The sequence below is a fragment of the Triticum aestivum genome, chromosome 5D (genome assembly GCF_018294505.1).
Source record: "Triticum aestivum cultivar Chinese Spring chromosome 5D, IWGSC CS RefSeq v2.1, whole genome shotgun sequence".
Taxonomy (NCBI): Eukaryota; Viridiplantae; Streptophyta; class Magnoliopsida; order Poales; family Poaceae; genus Triticum; species Triticum aestivum.
In genome coordinates this window covers 537,025,928-537,046,900 of record NC_057808.1, presented here as the reverse complement: position 1 = coordinate 537,046,900, position 20,973 = coordinate 537,025,928, and the positions used below count along the sequence as shown (strand labels likewise).

The following is a 20,973-nucleotide window of genomic DNA, read 5'->3' as shown; positions in this document are numbered from 1 at the left end:
GATTGTTCGACTCAGACATTGGGCAGTCTGTCTACCTCCTATCCTTTAAATGTGACCTTGATGTCAACATCCTTTGTCCAAGTGAGAGGTCCGAGGGCTCTCTCGGCATTATGTACCTGGACACCATACAACTTATCTTTACAAAATTCATGGAAAAGAAATCCCATCAGCTAATGTTTCATCCTTGAGAGAAAACAAGCTAAGTAGAACCATTGCCATGCATTCCGAATACCACCTTGTACACCTTGAGCCATGTGAGACCTGTATGAATGCCTCTCTTGCATTGGTTTCCAGATGAGATGCATTGATCCATAGTTCCACACGAAACAAATATTGCCACAATACTTGTCAAAAGAAATGCTCATGTCCCTTACTAAAAACGTTACACCAATACTTTGCAAAAGAATATGATATAACATCACACCACACGTATAGACATACAATGTAGAACCTGTTTTGCACTTACTGAAACAAAAACTCTCGCGTTAATCGAGATCTAGATGACAAAGCCACCACACTTAGTTCTCTTAGACCACATTGCATTCACTTCAAACATTATAGTAACCCAAACATAGGTTTCGAAGCATAATGTAATGATCCACAATTTCATGGGAAACGAACACCATAGAAGACTCCCCTACTTGTAAAAGCAAAGCATAACGCATGATCCGGGCATGCGTACATCGTTTGTGGATTTGGATTGGTCAATTGTTATTATCAAGTTTCACCACCGGCATAGCTTTTTTAGCCACATTGATAGGCATGCGCCTTTAGACGTGCTACAATGGGTATTAACTGCTCGCCACGAGGATGGAGCATGCATGACACACACAGATGATGAAACAAATTAATTGTGCGTGTGAAATTGGAAGAATGAAAGATATTTGTTGTTGTAACTTCTTCTCTGCCTAATGGAGTGGGAGAATGAAGATATCGAGGGGGAGTGGGGCAGTTCTAAAAAGAGCGAAGGGTCAAACATAGGAATACCCCATCTATTTTAGAGGATCTTTATGATTTCCCCGCGCGTTGCTACGGGATTTTAAATATTAGTTTTGGATAAATTTTGTATAAATGGAATGATCTAAATCAAAAGCTATAATTTTCGGAAGTAATTGTCTGTGGACAAAGAGTATGCATGTACGCTGAGTCATCGGAGATGGAAAAATTAAATTGAGGTACGCATGTGCCACAATTGTTTTAATGGATGATGAAATGGCACATTTGGTGATGTGGAGGGTTGTATGTTGAGAGAATTAGAGTTAGCGGGAAACAACTATTTAGGTATAATAGATGAGGGAGTATGCTAGAATGTGCTTGGCTCGCGGGTGTATTGAGCTGCTGCTTGTCCTGCTTTTCAGGGCACTTGATGTAGGAAGGTGTTGTGGTGACGTGCCATAGTACAAGTCACATGTGTAATCAACACAGCAGCGAAGATGCAATGATTGTAAGCCTACCTTTCTCTTTTATAAAAGACTTGAGAGATACATAGCACAGAAATGAAGTCATGTATCCTATGGTAAGTGAATAGCCCAGCACCCTTTGATTATGAGATTGGTCCTCCTGTAGGCCACATGCTATGAGTACTTTGGACGAAGATTTCCCTGACCCTTTTCCTCTTCTAATTACTAGCACAAATTCCCGTGCGTTGTACAAAAAATATTTAATCGCACTCCCCTATCTAAATAAGTATGACCTAAAACACAAGTGATTATTTGATTTATGATCCACATCTATTTCTAGTATGAAGAAAAATTATGGTTTCAGCCTAAGAAATGTGTTCGGTTTGTGGCTTTCCTAGTTTTATCCCACCTCCCTATTTCAGGTGCTATCCACCCACATTGGTATACTAATTGTATGTTTGTGCATCGCTATGGAGAAAAAAAAAAGTATCTCCACATCTTTCTTGATAACAACCACCATGCACCAAAACACCCACTAGAACACCGTAGTTGCGGCACCACATCATCTTGATGGTGTCGTCTGACGAGGAGGTGGATGTGTCTTCTTATCCGACTGCCATCCATCCCGATGATGATGTATCAGAATTGCGCTACAGCGTGATATTATAAGATAGAGACATAGATTAATATTAGATGGAGATTCTTACAATCCCAAAGTCAATGTGTCCTCCTGAATTGCTGGCCCCTGTGCCCACGTACAGGCCCAGCTTTTCTCTCTCTCTCTCGCGCACACACACTCCTTGCCGCTGCTTCCAATGAGGCACATCACCACGTGTGTGCACATCGGCAGCGTAAATCCCCGCCCCACCGCCGCTGCATAATTCCCCGTGGCCACCAACTACATCTTCCTCGAGGACTCACTACCTGTGATACTGTTAGAATTAATGGGCTAGGCCCATAGCAATTTCTGAAATCTCAAAGCCCATGTGTAAAATGGCAAGTGGTGGTGCTAAGTTTAGTCCCACCTTGGAAGTTGAAGAAGAGTTGGACCTCTTTATATAGTGGGTTCTCTCCACCACTCTAAGTGGTGTGTGAGAAGAGAAAGGGAAAACCACACAGGCGAGGCGAGGCGGCGCGTACATGCGACATGCGCGTGAATGGTCCGCCGAAATCCGGTCCGTCTCCTTGCAGGAGCGCAGCTTCCTTTTGCCGTTTTATTTTTATGTCTTGGCAGACAAGTTTTTGATTTCTTGTCCGGTAAGTATACGAATTAGAAACCGAGTCGGTTTGGGATTGTGGTCGCGACACAATACCGCCTCTGGTCCTAATATATATACAGCTACCGGCTGCGGCCAGAGACACACCGAAAAACACCTAGGGTTTTGCCTCATCTCACAACTTGCGCCGCCATCGTAGTCTACTCCATCCCAAACGCCGGCGTGCATCGGCGCGTGGGAGAGCAGGTCTCCGGAACCGTTCGTCTTTGCGATCCTGCACCGGGAGAGGACGAATTAGGTTTTTGGGAAGCGCTGCGCGACTGCTCAAATTCGTCATCACGGGTCGTCTTCCGTCCAAGTCGGGCGGTGCTACTCATCGTCGTATTCATCGCCGTCAGCAGCAGATCGTCGCCAACATCGTCATCAACACTGTCGCACCCATAATAGCTAACGATCAGTACGTCCAACATCCTCTGTTCATGTCTGTTTCTACAGCTATTGTTACGTGTTTGCTGCTGTTATGCATGTCTTGCTGTTCTTCTAGTTTGCTAGATTATTGCATGCTAGTATCTCTTCTAGTCATGAATTATTTACTGGAATTAATCATGAACTTGCCTAATATTCCAACAATCCAAAAACCTAATTATAGGCAATTTCCTGAGTTAACTATGGCTGGATTCGCTGATGCACTGAGGCCGGATAAGTTTACCGGTGTGCACTTTAAGAGGTGGCAGGTGAAGACCACGCTCTGGCTTACTGCTCTGAAAGTTTTCCACGCTAGTGTTGGTGCTCCAGAGGGAATGACCGACGAAGATCGGAGAAAATTCCAGGAAGCCAATACTATGTTTGTGGGATGCATTCTGAGTGTTCTTGCTGACCGTCTGTGTGATGTGTACATGCACATAAACGACGGAAAAATTCTGTGGGATGCACTGAATGCAAAATTCGGTGCAACAGATGCAGGCAGTGAACTGTACATCATGGAGAGTTTTCATGACTACAAGATGGTGAATAACCGTTCTGTGGTTGAACAAGCTCATGAGATACAGTGCATTGTGAAGGAACTTGAACTCCTTAAATGTGTTCTACCCGACAAATTCGTGGCTGGGTGCATGATTGCAAAGTTGCCTCCTTCATGGAGGAATTTCGCCACAACTCTGAAGCATAAGAGACAGGAGATATCAGTTGAAAATCTGATTGCATCTCTTGATGTTGAAGAAAAAGCTCGGGCTAAAGATACCACTGAAAAAGGAGGTGAGGTTCAGCCTACTGCTAACATGGTGCAGAGGTACCCACAGAACAAGAACAAAGGGAAGAACAAACCTGTTTTCAACAAGCCTACCAAGACTACTACCTTCAAGAAGAAGAAGTTCAACAAGGCTGAGCTAGAGTGCTACGCCTGTGGGAAGCCTGGACACTTTTCCAAGGAATGCCCTGAACGTGCAGACCGCAGAGGGAAAACAAGCTCCAAGACTGTCAACATGGTGACCGCTAGCAATACTGATGGGTATGGTAATTTACCTATTGTGCTTTCAGTATTTCAATCATCTTCGTGGTGGATTGATTCGGGTGCTAACGTTCATGTGTGTGCTGACATCTCCCTGTTTACTTCTTATCAGGTCGCAAGGGATTCTTCCGTCCTAATGGGGAATGGGTCACATGCTTCTGTTCGTGGCATTGGCACGGTGGATCTGAAGTTTACTTCGGGAAAGATCGTGCAACTAAGGAACGTGCAGCATGTCCCTACTATGAACAAGAATCTAGTTAGCGGCTCCCTTCTATGTCGAGATGGATTTAAGGTAGTTTTAGAGTCCAATAAAGTAATCGTGTCAAGATTTGGACAATTTATAGGAAAAGGCTATGAGTGCGGAGGCTTGTTCCGCTTTTCTCTTTCAGATTTTTGCAATAAGTCAATAAACCAAATTTGTGCTAGTGTTAATGATGATGCAAGTATTTGGCACTCTCGTTTATGTCATATTAATTTTGGTTTAATGTCTCGGCTATCCAGCATGAGTTTAATTCCGAACTTCACAGTTGCCAAAGGTTCTAAGTGCCATAGTTGTGTGCAATCTAAGCAACCTCGAAAGCCTCATAAGGCTGCCGAGGAGAGAAACTTGGCACCTCTAGAACTCATACATTCTGATCTTTGTGAGATGAATGGTGTGTTGACAAAAGGTGGAAAGAGATATTTCATGACTTTGATTGATGATGCGACTAGATTTTGCTATGTTTATTTGTTGCAAACTAAAGATGAAGCATTAGACTACTTTAAAATCTATAAAGCTGAAGTTGAAAATCAACTAGAGAGAAAGATCAAGCGTCTTAGGTCCGATCGTGGTGGAGAGTATTTTCCAAAAGTTTTTGATGAATTTTGTGAGGAACATGGTATTATTCATGAGAGGACGCCTCCCTATTCACCTCAATCAAATGGAGTGGCCGAGAGGAAAAACCGCACATTGACTGACTTGGTGAATGCCATGTTAGACACTGCTGGTTTATCTAAGGCATGGTGGGGGGAGGCTCTATTGACTTCATGTCATGTCCTGAATAGAGTTCCCAACAATAATAAAGAGAAAACCCCTTATGAGGAGTGGGTTGGGAGAAAACCATCACTTTCTTATTTGCGCACTTGGGGATGTTTGGCAAAGGTCAATATTCCTATTCCTAAGAAACGCAAACTTGGACCAAAGACAGTGGATTGTGTCTTTCTAGGGTATGCTCAACGGAGCATTGCTTATAGGTTTTTAGTGGTAAAATCTGAAGTACCTGATATGCATGTTGATACTATAATGGAATCTCGTGATGCAACATTTTTTGAGAACATATTTCCTATGAAAGATATGCATAGCATTGCTAGATTTTCTTCTGAGATAATTCCTGAATCTAGTACAACTGATGAATATTTCGAACAATCACATGAGGAAGTCCTTGAGAAGGATAACAATGAAGTTCCTAGAAGGAACAAGAGACAAAGGATTGCAAAATCCTTTGGTGATGATTTCATTGTATACCTTGTGGACGACACACCCAAGACGATTGCAGAAGCATATGCATCTCCGGATGTAGATGATTGGAAAGAAGCTGTTCATAATGAGATGGACTCAATTCTTTCTAATGGAACTTGGGAACTAACTGATAGACCATATGGTTGTAAACCTGTGGGCTGTAAGTGGGTGTTCAAAAAGAAGCTAAAGCCTGATGGTACTATTGATAAGTACAAGGCGCGGCTAGTGGCCAAGGGCTACACTCAGAAAGAAGGCGAAGATTACTTTGACACCTATTCACCCGTTGCTAGAATGACCACCATTCGAGTGTTACTTTCCTTGGCTGCCTCTTATGGTCTTATCATTCATCAAATGGATGTAAAGACAGCTTTTCTCAATGGAGAGTTGGAAGAGGAGATCTATATGGATCAGCCTGACGGGTTTGTGGTAAAGGGTGAAGAGAGAAAGGTGTGCAAGTTGTTAAAATCTTTGTATGGTCTGAAACAGGCACCTAAGCAATGGCATGAGAAGTTTGAAAGAACTCTGACTTCTGCAGGATTTGTCATTAACGAGGCTGATAGGTGTGTTTACTATCGCCATGGTGGGGGCAATAGTGTCATATTATGTTTGTATGTGGACGACATACTGATCTTTGGTACAAACATTAATGCAATTAATGAGGTCAAGTCTTTTCTATCAAAAAGTTTTGACATGAAAGATCTGGGAGAAGCCGATGTAATTCTAAACATCAAACTTATTAAGGATGAGAGTGGGATTACATTAACGCAATCTCACTATGTTGAGAAGGTCTTGAACCGATTCGGTTTTATGGATAGCAAGCCTTCTCCAACACCTTATGATCCCAGCGTGACACTCAGAAAGAACAAGAAAGAAACGAGAGATCAATTAAGATACTCTCAAATTGTCGGTTCACTCATGTACTTAGCTAGCGCTACAAGACCAGATATCTCTTTTGCTGTGAGCAAACTGAGTAGGTTCATGTCCAACCCGGGTGATGATCATTGGCATGCACTAGAAAGGGTCTTGCGCTATCTGAGAGGTACTATGAGTTACGGAATTACTTATTCAGGGCATCCTGCTGTGCTAGAAGGATATAGTGATTCAAATTGGATCTCCGATGTTGATGTACTTTACGCAACAAGTGGGTATGTATTTACTCATGGTGGTGGCGCAGTGTCATGGAGGTCTTGCAAGCAAACCATATTGACGAGGTCAACTATGGAAGCAGAATTAACTGCTTTGGACACAGCTACTGTTGAGGCAGAATGGCTGCGTGAGCTCTTGATGGACTTGCCGGTTGTTGAAAAACCTGTACCGGCTATTCTTATGAATTGTGATAACCAAACGGTTATCGCTAAAGTGAACAATTCTAAAGATAATGCAAAGTCATCAAGACACGTGAAAAGACGTTTGAAGTCTGTCAGGAAGTTGAGAAACTCCGGAGTAATAACTGTTACGTATATACAAACAGACAAAAACCTGGCAGATCCCTTTACAAAGGGACTATCACGAAATGTGATAGATATTGCATCGAGGGAGATGGGTATGAGACCCATAGATGTTACACCATAGTAGTAACCCAACCTTTGTGATCGGAGATCCCGTGAATTAGGATCTGGGAAGAACAAGCTATTGGTTAACTGAGGAGAGTAATAACTTATGATCGTCTCCAAGTGAAGATGCAAAACTCTCAGAGCTGTAAGGCTCAGATCTGTAAGGCAGGTTGGCAACATGCCTTAATGTGGTTCTATTGGCTATAATTAGCAAAGATGCTGTCCTACAGAGCAGTCTTGAAAGAACACACCTATATGAGTTCTGACTGTAAACGTCGCAGTCTATGAGATTTGGGTGATCTCTAGTAAGCTCACGAAGAGACCAGGGAGTATGACGTATAAGCTCCAAACCGCGGGGTAGCCTACTGGCGGTCAGGTACTGGTTAAGACTTTGAGTGAAACCTGTTCACACAAAACTAGCAATTCAAGGCATAGTCCATTGTCAAGTTGTGAATGGATGTAGCTTAAAGTTCTAGGCAGAAGTTCAACTTAACAGTCTCTGCTGAAACACTGGTATATTAAACAAGTGGTGAGAGAAGGCAAATCTCTAAATGGGTATTTGAGATCTGGTGGGGGATTGTTAGAATTAATGGGCTAGGCCCATAGCAATTTCTGAAATCTCAAAGCCCATGTGTAAAATGGCAAGTGGTGGTGCTAAGTTTAGTCCCACCCTGGAAGTTGAAGAAGAGTTGGACCTCTTTATATAGTGGGTTCTCTCCACCACTCTAAGTGGTGTGTGAGAAGAGAAAGGGAAAACCACACGCGCGCTCGCTCGCCTCGCCTCGCCTGGCCGGGCCGTGGCGAGGCGAGGCGAGGCGTACATGCGACATGCGCGTGAATGGTCCGCCGAAATCCGGTCCGTCTCCTTGCAGGAGCGCAGCTTCCTTTTGCCGTTTTATTTTTATGTCTTGGCAGACAAGTTTTTGATTTCTTGTCCGGTAAGTATACGAATTAGAAACCGAGTCGGTTTGGGATTGTGGTCGCGACACAATACCGCCTCTGGTCCTAATATATATACAGCTACCGGCTGCGGCCAGAGACACACCGAAAAACACCTAGGGTTTTGCCTCATCTCACAACTTGCGCCGCCATCGTAGTCTACTCCATCCCAAACGCCGGCGTGCATCGGCGCGTGGGAGAGCAGGTCTCCGGAACCGTTCGTCTTTGCGATCCTGCACCGGGAGAGGACGAATTAGGTTTTTGGGAAGCGCTGTGCGCGACTGCTCAAATTCGTCATCACGGGTCGTCTTCCGTCCAAGTCGGGCGGTGCTACTCATCGTCGTATTCATCGCCGTCAGCAGCAGATCGTCGCCAACATCGTCATCAACACTGTCGCACCCATAATAGCTAACGATCAGTACGTCCAACATCCTCTGTTCATGTCTGTTTCTACAGCTATTGTTACGTGTTTGCTGCTGTTATGCATGTCTTGCTGTTCTTCTAGTTTGCTAGATTATTGCATGCTAGTATCTCTTCTAGTCATGAATTATTTACTGGAATTAATCATGAACTTGCCTAATATTCCAACAGATACCATGTTTTCTCCTCTCGTCAGCCCACAATCACTATCTCTATCTCTATCTCTACTACTTAAAAAGAATGTAAGGTTCCCGTTTCACCCTCTCCTTCGTCTAAACTCTCTATATATGGTCCCGCCTTCCCTTCTCATGTTTGATTTTTTTGTCCCATCTCTGATTTTTCTCCCAAATAATAATATTCTTCTTTGGTAAGTTAACAAAGTCTTACCAAATATGTGCTCAACAATAAGATGGCGTTTTTCTTCCCACCTTTTATCTTTCTCTAAATAATATTTTCTTTGGCAAATTAATAAATTCTTACCATATAAGTGCTTAACAATAATATGACATGTAAATCATAGCAATTGCATACAAAAACTTGCTAAGATTCTAGCGCACCAATTTAATAATTGCCATTCAATCACGGGCTAATCTATTAGAATATTTTTTCCAAGGATAATATACTAGAATGTTTATACTCCTATTGCAACGCACAGACAATTATCTACTCGAGTTATAATCCGTCATTAAACTATCATGCACGTATGAGTGTCATGCAACGTGCAACCCATCTCTCCTTGCATGTGAGAATATATCCTTTGCAGTATGCGCGTGTGCGCTCATTGCCAAGTCCCTCGTCCATTCTCACAGTCCTTTTTAGGCGTCTTGATTGATGATATCCTAGGTAACTTGTGTATATGAGTTGGTGTGAATCGGTCTAAATGAGCGAGGTAGGACTATTTTTATTAACATGAAAATATCGATGCTGAGTTGGTTGCTCGAGGCACGTTTCTTCGACCTGGCCGAAGGTCAGGAGTTCAATTTTTCTCAGGTGACTCAGCGGCCCATAAGAAAAGGCCCAGCGGTGGAACAACATGATCCAATACGGGTGATGCCTGTGTGTGCGGACGAAAACGCTGCTACGTATGGACGGACTGCGGGTTGATGTCTCACAAGTGTGAGGGTGTTTTCGGCAAAAGTGTATGACGGACCAAGAGTATCACCTTCCTTTATTAGTAGGTATAAATGTAAATTGTTCAAACCTCATGGAAAATAAAGTCAAGACAACCAATGTTCCATCCTTCAGAAAATGCAAGCTAAGTAGAACCAGCATTGCCAGTCCAAATGTCATGTTGCATTGTAGTACATACCAACGCCTCCTTTAGCCATGTGATACCTGCCTCATAGCCTTCCCCGCATGTGTTTCAAAATGGAATGTGATGATGCACATTTGCACAGGAAAATATATACTACGACAACATTTCAACAACTAGCAAAAAGAAACTCCAATTCATGTTTCCATATGTTTCGAAATAGTGTCAGAGATATTCACAAAGGCTGGAACATCAATCAATCAATGTGATCACATTGGCACCGTGTGAGTACATCTAAATTCTCCAGATGATGATCAAGAGGATTAAGGGTCACACAATGGCCACACTCGTGGAATGAAGTTCACAACTCGCCACCAGGAGCAGTAGTAGTGGATAGATAACTGAACAAGTGGTTTTGCGAGTCTACGAAGGTGAAGGAGCATCTGAGTATTAGGTTCAATGACGACGATTGCATTTCTAGGGCGTTGGTCCCTAAGAGTACCTTCACAAAGACTTGCTGACTTTCACCAACATGGTTAGGCCAACACCGTTAGAAGAGCAACGATAGCAGCGCGTCGACGACTCATTCTGGTGGTGCTAGTGGTCGTTCGGCGGTCTAGGGACCTCGGTGGATTTTATTATTATTATTTGTGTGTTTGTACTTCTAGTGAACTTTTATAATAGGTCCGAATCTTTTTTTGCAAAAATAAAATGAAATAAAAGATGACACTACTACTATTCCCTAGATGACTGAGATGGCGTATAAAACAACCGAAACAAGGCGCGCAATGCTTACTAGGTGGACGATATGGAAAATACCCTCTCAGTAGCATAACAAAGGAGTTCATGGAGGTTTCCAGCATGAAGGAGTGGATGTTGTGGTTTTGGGGATCCATGGGTAGTTCTTGGTGCCTTCCATGCCTGCACTATCAACTTCGGATCTCTATTGTGGGGATACAACAAATAAGGCACCCATAAGATTGGATAGTACTAAGAAAAGAAGTAATATGAGGAACATGCTATTCATCTTTTGCTCAGGGAAGCCTAGCTTGCTCCTTATATAGGACTTGGTGGTAGCATTGAATCATAGTCATGGATCCTCCGGGTTCTGGTAGGTCAATAGTAAAGCATCCCTTGATTATGGGAATTTAAGCAAATGACAAATGACCTATATTTTTTCCTTTTGAAAAGGAATTACTTTATTTAACTTTCAACATCCACATTAAGATGATGCACCTAGCCAGCACACAACTTGTTTGTTACAAAGTTCATGGAAAATAAAGGTTGTCGACTAATATTTCGTCCCCTAAGAAAGGATGCTAAGTAGAACCAACGCCACATTATCCAAATGTCACGTTGCATTGTGCAGACCCATGCCTTCCTTGAGTCGCATGAGACCCGCTCAATGGTCTCCCCTTCATGGATTTTGAGATGGACACAGTTTCACATGGAACAAATATCATGACAATATTTGGCAAAAGAAAGGCCCTTTTGGTTGTTCCCAACAAAAAGCCATTATGATAATACTTAGAAAAATGACATTGGAACTACTCCCTCCGAGCAAAAATGCAGGTGAGTTTTTGGATTTGAAAGGTAAAAAACAATAAGTTTCACCATTACTATAGGCCTAGTTAAATACCGTGAATTGCCATGGAATATGAGATAAAATATACAATATACATGTTGTTGAATGAATTCATATGCTTTGTTGCGATGAAACATTTGCCATCTAGTGTTGCCCCCCTTCGCCATTTTGTGTTGCTCCTCAATTCAAGTGATTATCCATCGGCGTTCCATTGACTTCAACGATAGTACGAAAGTACGTGGCCAATGTCATAAAATACGATCGCTTTGCTCGTCAAATTCATCTCCGCCCCAACAGTTATGCTCATGGTCATCTAACATGAACACATTATTATAGAACCACAATAATAGGTAGCCCCCGACTAATAAGCTCATGGTCATCCAACATTTTTTTTGTGAAATCATGGTCATCCAACATGAACACAATATTATTGAACCACAATAATAGACTTGAAATTAGCTATCAACATTTGCACTTTGTTATAAAGAAGATTTTTTCAAACTCATGACATTTTTTGAATTCCAGAAAAGTTTTTGAATTCATGAACATTTTTTGACTTTTCCGATATTGTTTTTTTTTGCAATTTCACTTTTAAAAGAAAATCATGAACACCTTAAGAAATCCCAATTTTTTTAATTCAAGCACATTTTTTTAAATTCGTGAACATTTTTTCAGAATCACAAACATTTTTCAAAATTGAGAATTTGTTTAAAGTCACATTTTTTTGGAATTCATGATTTTTTTCTATTCACGAATATTTTTCCATAGTTGTGAATATTTATTTGAAATTTGTTTAAAAATAAAAAAGGAAACTAAAAAAATGAGGAAAAGAAGGGACGGCCCGCACCCCCGCACTTGGGTAGGGCTGCGTTTGCTGTTTGCTCCCCTTCCACCGCACTGGTCGGGGAATAGGAGCTCCCCGAGCCCCGTCCGGCCTCTTCCTCCGGCGGTAGCAGTAAACCCTCGCCCGTCTTCCTCCGTTCGCCGGCACCACCTCACGTCGCCATGGCCGGCGGCGGCGGCCCCCCGGGCTCCAAAAAGCGGAAGCGCGTGGCGGCGAGGAGGTCCAAGGCCAAGCGGGCCAAGGGGAAGAAGCCCTACGAAGCCCCCGCGGCGCGCGGCGGCGGCTCCACCTTGGAGCCGCAGCCCGTCACCGCCATGGACGAGCGGGTCGCAGCTGAGGTATGGACATCTTTGGAGCATGTGAATTGGTTTAGAGCATGGGCTGCTTGAGTTTGAGCTGAAACCGGAGTCTTGACTCTCTTCTGTCAGGAAATGTCCGAGTCGAGGGAGCCCGATTGCAACCTCGATAAGGTAATTTTTGCTTTCATCATGTTTAAAGTAGCATCAATTCCTGTATGTGATGCAATTAATTTGATTCCAGCAGACGAATTGCAATTCCTGCTTCTGCTTGAATCGCCAACTCTGTTCATGATGATTCAGTACCATATTTTGGGCAACTCTAAGTTTGATTGCTCACGGCACCTAAATTTTAACAGGAACTGAAAGTACTATGTGTAAAGTTGAGATACCATAACATGAGCACGAGCAGGAGATGCAGGTAAGTGTCACTAGCAAAGTCTTGTGAGTTGTGACATATGTTCAAGTTCTTATGCACATGGATTTGTCATCTGTACAGGCTAGTTACCGAGGCTCTCCGTAAAATGGATGGGAAATATTTAGAAATTGCTAGATCCCCTACCGCATGCGTTCTTCAAGTAAGTTGATGATATTCATTCTCTATGAACTCGTTGCTTATGGTGTTTTGGTACTTATTCTGATAGCCACCATTTTTTGCCAGTTATGTGTGAAGTGGTGCTCACATTCAGAGAGGGATCCTGTTTTTGTTGCTCTGCAGCCACATTTGCTCGATCTTTCTCTTGATGAACACACTGTTTTCCTTGTGCATAATATCATAAAAATGGGTAAATTTCTCTACGATTCGCTAATAACTCATATGGGTTCATATGTAAGAATGTTGCTTGTTTGTTTGATTACGCTTAGCTTCACTAACACACCTCTTGTTTGTGACTGCAGCCACTAGAAAACAGTTTGCCTCGTTCATCTATTCCCTTCGTGGGCATGTCGCTTCCCTTCTTTGTCACACAATAGGGGCGGCAGGTATGTGTTATTGTCACAAATGGGTAGGAAATCGTCATGTATAGGAGCGGCAGGAGTTAATTGTCGAATGCCATTGTATGCATCTGTTTTTATTTGCTATACAAATGGGGTACATGGTAATCTCACATTGAGATGCACTCTTTCTTGCAGTTCTTGACCATGCCTTTTGTCAGGCGACGCGGCCTCAGAAAAGAAGTTTGTTGTTGGAATTGTACTCCACTGAGCTTCAGCTGTCCAATGACCTGAAAGAAGAAAAACCATGCAGGTTCAGGTTGGCACACTATAATGTCTTGCCATACATCTGCTTTGAAGTTTCCCCTTAACTTTTGTTACTTTTCTGTACAAAACTTAAACTTGGGTGGAGGGAAATATTATTGTGGTCATCCACTTATCCTGCCACAGGTGGCTGAAGTTATTTGTTTAGTTCAATATACTAAAATTCAACTCTCTTTTTCAGTTTGCTAAACATAATTTCCAAGCTTGGACTACAGAAATCATCTGTCCTGCAGCATATGACTACTGTTATCCAGCCAGTTCTGGAAAAGGGTATTGTTGAGTATTCCATAGTACACACGGTCATATTGGAGTACTTAACAATTGCAGATAAGGTAAATGTACTCCCTCCGTTCCTTTTTACTCTGCATATAAGATTTGTGTCGAGTCAAACTTCACCAACTTTGACCAAATTTGTATAAAAATATATCAACATCTACAATATCAAATATACATAATATGAAACTACATTCCATAATGAATCTAAAGATATCCCTTTGGCCTTGTAAATGTTGATACTTTTTTCTATAACTTTGGTCAAAGTAAAGATACTTTGACTTCAGACAAAAGTTATATGCAGACTAAAAAGAAACGGAGGGAGTATTTTATTGACGTGATTGGCCTATCTTTATAACATAGCTTTCCTTTGTTGGTGAAATGTTTCTTCAGCTTATTGCAGTATCTAATATATGCATGTTCTACGTAGACATCAGCCTTGGACGTGATTCGTCAATTAATCCCCCATCTTACTCAAGGGACATACGCCGTAGATGAACTATCAGGTGTCGCCAGATTTCTAGGGAAATCAGAAGTGGAGAAGAAAAGATCTTCAAAACCACTTCTCATTCAGATCATGCAGACGAAGGAAGGATTAAAATTAGGGCTTGCTTGCCTCAAGCATGGCCTTGCGGAGGTACATTGTCTGTTTTTTTTTCTCTTTCTGTTTTCTTATTGTATATTAAGAGACAGATTTCAGACGGATCACTTGCTTTAACTTTGCCCACTCATCTGTTTTATCCGATGTTTATTTATTAGCTTCTGTAGATTCCAGAGACACTAAATAGTCATGCAAATTGAACTGTGCATTACTTAGTGCCTCACGCTGCATATTCAGTAGTATATTTCTTCTCGCTTATTTCCATTGTGCTTTTGCCATTTAACATTGTAATGCATTTCAGGATAGGAAGAGGATTATCAAAAGCTTGAAGTGGAGGATTATGAAGCTTGCTCTCAGTGATTATGGATGCCTTGTAAGTGATGTCTATATATGTAATATATTTTAGTGTTTAAATAGGATCATACTGTGTGAATTGTATGCTTTAACCTATACAAACATCCTCCCAGTGCACAGTAACTTCAGATGGTTTTATGCTTCCAAGCGATTAATCCTCAACTGAACTAACATGCTTTTTTCCTCCAGTTCGTTATTTGTCTTCTCTCCATTGTTGACAACACAGAACTTGTTACTGAGGTTAGTCAGCACCAATCGTTTGCTTGAAGCAATTGTTATGCTGCCATTACAAGCAATCTGAAGAGACAATGCTTATAGCTTGCTTTCAATATTTATAGGTTGTAATTGATGTGTTGAAAAAGCAGTTAAAGGAACTCATATTCGACAAGGTAAAAGCAATTCCAAGCTTCTGATGTGCTTATTTTTATTTGTCAGTTATATGAACATGAGACTATTTATGATGGAGCTCCTTGTTGGAACAGAACGGGAGACACCCATTGCTGCAGCTCTTTCACCCACTTTGTTCACGTTATCTGACTCTGGGTGAATTGTTTTATCTGAACTACAACGTGCCTTCCCTTGTTTCAAAGGCAAGTTACCTATTCTATTAACTCTTTAAGTACTTTGAAGAGAAACAGCCCCCCTGAAATTTGTTTTTTTTTGTTCAGGTTAACTTTGGTAGTAAGTTGGATGATGTAGCTGACAAAGAACATGGGGGTTCAGAAGACACACTGGTTGCATCTGATAGCAAGGAGGACCCGATTAAACGGCAGCAAGAACTGTTGGTGAAAAGCGAGCTTTATGAGGTGATACTCAAAACATGTACTCCCTCCGATCTAAATTAATTGTCACAACTTTAGTACAAAGTTGTACTAAAGCTGCGACAATTAATTTGGATCTGAGGGAGTATTTAACTTTTGGTTTATTTATTGAACGGCATTTCTCTTGGAGCATGTACTTCTCCCCCTCAAGAGATCTACATTTATTCTCGCAGCAGTGTAGTATATAGTGTAAAAAATGATCTTATATTTTGGGACGGAGGGAGTATATATAGTCGCAACCTTACCATGCCCCCATCAGTCACATAACACCCCTGATCCCAACATTACCATGCTCCCGTCAGACGCGTAACCCCTAATCCCAGCATTAATGTAGGTGTTCTTTTTTCCTTTGCAGGTTCTCATCGAGACTTGCATTGAAAATGTTGGACAGTTACTTCGAACAAACTTTGGCAAAGATGTACTATATGAGGTAATCTCCTTTGTTTTTGGTGTACACTTAATACAAATGAGTAATCGACTATTGAAGAGTGTCATGATTGCACATATTTTTGCTTTATAAAAGGCAATGCTGTTATGCTTATGGAGGTTCTGTATTGCCATTTTCCAAGGTTGCTGTAGGTGGAAAAAATAGCTTCTTGGAGGGGGTCACTGACAGGATCCACGTACTTCACAATGCTATAGCTTGTGACGCAGCACGCCCGAGGACAGATGATGGTGATGAGCACGCCTTTGATAACTACCACTCCAGCCGCACAATCAGGAGAATGATACTTGATTGTCCTGCATTTGCTGCTACCCTCTGGAAAACAGCCCTCGAAGGGAAATGCAAGTTATATGCAGATGGATTCAGGTACTTCAAAATGACTCATCATCGATATGTCAGTTCTTTAATCTGTTCATCAAATTTGTGAACCATGCAAATGCAACAACAACAAAGCCTTTCAGTCCCAAACAAGTAGGGGTAGGCTAGTGTTGAAACCCATAAGATGTCGAAACCAAGTCATGGTTTTGGCACGTGAACCATGCAAATGCGATGAATAAAATTTTAACTGTCGGTTATAATTTACATAGTACTACATTGCACTGCTTAGGTGGTATTTTGAAGGAAAAACAAAGGAATCATGCGCTGATATTCTTTTGAATTTGTTGGTTGCTGCAGCTCCATGGTGGTGGGTGCCTATCTGGAATCTCCAGATTCCATGGTGAAGGATCTTGCGAAATCCGAGTTGCAACTGCTCATCGACGGTGGCATACTGAAGCCTCAGGAACATAAAGCAGAGGAGAAGTGAGTTTTTTCGCCATCGCCAGCACCAGGGTCGTACTTGAGGCCTATGTTGAATTTTGTCACTCATCTAACCGAAATATAGTTAACACACCTTTTACGGTCACTGGTGAGCCTTGCATACGCTTTGACCGTCTTAAGGTGAGCTACGAGCGCCCGTGTTGCCATAATTGGGCAATGGCAACCTCATGTGGCTCGCATCTAGCAAAGAACTTACAAGTAGGTTATAGGGCATAAGTGTCTAGTCCATTTTCGAATATATTGTGGTGCAAGGTGCCTATTTAAGTAGTTTATTGCTTTCTCTGATGAAAAAGGAGGTTATTCTTCATTTGGGTTTTTTAGGAGCATCCTATAACATGCTGCCTTCGTTTCCATAATTGGGCAATGGAACCTCATGTGGCTCGCAACTAGCAATGGACTTAACTTTGTTTCCATATTTTCAGGTCTGCCATGGAGTGTAGTTCCGACGAGTCGTCAGAGCTAAGCGATACTGATACTGGCTACCATGCCAAAAAAGCATACAAGGATTTGAAGTCTGGGAAGCTTGTGGCGAGGTTTGGCACTGACAGGTTTAGATGCCCGTTCTGCCCCGAGAAGAAGAAGCTGGACTACCGTTACCGTGAGCTGGTTCAGCATGTCATTGTCATGGGTGCATCCAAGCGTCCTTGGAAGGTGAGGGCAAACCACCGGGCCCTGGCTAAACATCTCGAGACGGACCATACTGATGCACCAGGCTCATCCTCAATGCCTCTACGACAAGCTGAGGCACTGTACCTCTCTAAAATAAAGAGAAGTCAAGCTGGGGCAAGATCTACCTGCAAACCAGGCAGATAAGCTGCCGTCTACCTTTGCCTCTCTATATACAACTTGCTCTAACTCTGAATCTGTTGGTTTCGCCATGGACGAATCGTCAAGCTCTGGTGTCTGCACAATTTTTTTTCTCTCCCTTTGGGCATTGATGCATGCATGAATGGTGATGCTGCGATTTATTACAGCGAGCATGGGGCCGGATGCAACAGGGACACACGTTCATGGCCTCCATGCTGCTCAGCAGCTCTGATATATGCTTATACTGGTTAATCACCAAAATAAATGGTTCCTTTCTTTGGTGTTCATCACACGTGGTGCGCAATGTGGAGATGGAATGTAATTATGCCAACAAGGGAGTAACCTTTGAGATCAATGTGAATAACAATATGTGGTCTATCTATTGTGTAAAACTTGAGGCACTTCGAAATGAGAATCAGGCCGAGTTCTGTAAAGGTGCGCTACCTCTTGGGGGCACTGTTGCGGTTCTCCTCCTGCGTGCCTGGGCTTTGGGTGAAAAACCCGTGTCAGGTTGGGCGACACGTTGCGTTGTTACCCTCTTTGGGGCGTTGACGGGGAGCTCAAGTACCCCATGTTCATGAGCATGCTTGATCGTTGCTCGAAACTTCTTCGGGTCAGACATTGGGTGGTTCATCTACCTCCTATCCTTTACACATGACCTCGATGTCAACATCGAGGGGTCGCTCTTGGTTGCCTTCCGCGGATGCTTTTTGTCGTAGTTTGGTCCAGTAGCTACGGCAGGATGAAGGATGAAGGCACGCCCCAGGTCACCATGTAGCTACAGTCAACGAAGCAAATTATACCCACGCCTCAGGGGCCTTACGCTGCCCCTGATTTGGTTGCTCTGCTCAACAGTGTCTCGCACCATTCGGCCGTGTGGCTTTATCTATAAAGCGGACCGCAAAACTATTTTTCTATTTTTAAATAATTTTTAGTTTAGTAAGCAGTCTGAAATGTCTGTAATTTTAATCACTACAAATAATCGTGATCTCACTCAAATTATCTATCAATCAGCCTAGTCATAATTATAATTCATAATCATAACTCATAACATTCTCTATTTACCCCACAAGTTCAGAAAAATTGCTCACAGAATAGACAAACATTGTTGAGATGAACAAATAACACAAATTAACTTGCACTAGTGAAATGAGGACATGCAGAGGCTACAAAAGAAATTACATAGAAAACTCATTGTTACCATGGGCGGATCCAGTGTGGGGGTCATGGCACCCACAAACATTTTGCAGAACCTTTCTTTAACTAGTGAATGCTTATAATCTATTTCCTATGTTCCACAATATAGTGTGTATTATGCCTATTTAAAATCAAATGATGTAAACTTTGACCAAGTTTTCAGAAAAAATGTTAAAATTCAGAATCTATCATTTTATTCCTCATGAAATATAATTTCATATGATGTATATTTGGTAGTCCCTCCGTTCACAAATACTCCTCCATTTTTGTATATAATGCCACTTCATATTTTTATGTCTAATTTTGAACATTAATTTCACTAACAAAATGTGAGTGATATGCCATGAAAAGTGAACCATTGGATGCACATTGCAAATAACTTTCCGATGATAGATTTTTAATGACATATAACCCATATTTTGTTGACTAAAATTACAAGTCAAAGTTTGACACGAAACATGAAGTGGCCTTGTATACAAAAACAGAGGGAGTATAAGATGTTTTTGATATTTCAATATGGACAACATACAAACTGAAATGAGTGAGCAATCACACTAAAACGTGTCTATATACATCCAATTTTGTATAAGTTTAGAATATCTTATATTTGTGAATGAAAGGAGTATTATAGAAATAGATAAATTTCTCTACAAATTGGTCAAAGTTTGTGATGTTTAACTTCCACGAAAACCATGGTACACTATATTATATGGGAAAGAGGGAGTATTATATTATTTTGGTGCAGCCTAAATACTTCAATATTGAAGCCCACAGAAACCGAAAATTAGGTTTCAGGCCAACATCATATAATTCAGATTTCAACTCAAGGCCTAATACAACCCATCTCTACTCCCCATAAATACTATATTCCATGTATAAACAAATGGCGACACTTCCATTAAAAAAATTGTGAAGTTGTTCCTTCGCTTCATCATCATAGCTACTAAACCGAGGGGGCCATTGCCCCCAGTTATAAACCAATTCCTGAAGAATTTCTAAATTGGAAGGCTTAGATTAAAGGTTGCTAGCCTTTGTCCCTAAAAAAGTCATATTCTGTCTTGCCCCCACAACAGATTTTGCCTAGCTCCGCTACAGTCGGATTACTACCAATACGACAACTATAGGATTCACTGATATCGCAATTCCTGCAACATTATTTTGGTTTTTCCTTGGAACATCTCTTTTTCCCAAGAGTTGAGCATGAATGAATATTAGATTCTCTCCAAGAACCAATAAAATCCAGTTTTTATTCCAAATAACCAATCGTGAAAGGACAAACGCTGCAATTACTGCAAACGATGAGGATGTATCACATCAACCAAGCAAATCAATTAGATAGGAGAATATATAAATCAAAGGACAATGACTTACCCTGGTGCTATCTGAAATGGGTAACTTCCATTGCGATCTGGAAAACCAAGAGGCAGAGCAAACTATTTTAGGCAGACACAATCAAGTCTACATAAACATATATTTTACAAAGCCATTTCCATTTACAAAGGCTCTTTTTTTTAGAACATGGAAAAATATTGGCACCTGCAAGTAACAACTACCTGAAAATCACTCACAAGAAGAGGATATCGCTGCCAATTATTGCCTAACAATATATGGCCAAACTACCTTATAATATAATGAAAGCAGAAGGAATTAAGCAATGCAACGTACATGCGGTGTAGTTGGGCTCAGCGGTAACATAGCATTCCCCTCCAATGAGGCTGGAGAAGACGAACAAGGACACATGTGGAGTCGTGGGACCAATGCAATGTGGAAGAAAACCCCCGAGAAGGAGGCATGACTCCCCAGAGAAGAAGAGCGAGTTCAAGTCACAGAACCACATGGTTTCCATGTCATGATGCTACACGGTAGCATTAAAACAGACTCTTTTCAA

General features: G+C 41.7%; 1 protein-coding gene across 2 annotated transcripts; it reads left to right on the top strand.

Annotated features, from left to right (window-relative positions):
- The first annotated feature begins 12,246 nt into the window (after positions 1–12,246).
- On the top strand, positions 12,247–18,322 carry LOC123123595 (pumilio homolog 24). 2 transcript variants are annotated; one of them, XM_044544130.1, is made up of 18 exons: positions 12,247–12,553; positions 12,644–12,685; positions 12,871–12,932; positions 13,011–13,089; positions 13,173–13,296; positions 13,409–13,492; positions 13,643–13,757; positions 13,950–14,100; positions 14,472–14,678; positions 14,944–15,015; positions 15,186–15,236; positions 15,335–15,385; positions 15,479–15,586; positions 15,665–15,802; positions 16,173–16,247; positions 16,387–16,628; positions 16,938–17,063; positions 17,504–18,322. In XM_044544130.1, the coding sequence occupies exons 1-18, from the start codon at positions 12,377–12,379 to the stop codon at positions 17,892–17,894; spliced, it is 2,295 nt and encodes a 764-aa protein (XP_044400065.1). In that variant the 5' UTR covers positions 12,247–12,376; the 3' UTR covers positions 17,895–18,322. The 2 variants fall into 2 exon arrangements, with proteins under 2 accessions (XP_044400065.1, XP_044400064.1); XM_044544129.1 differs by having other exon boundaries at positions 13,643–13,763.
- The last annotated feature ends 2,651 nt before the right edge of the window (positions 18,323–20,973 follow it).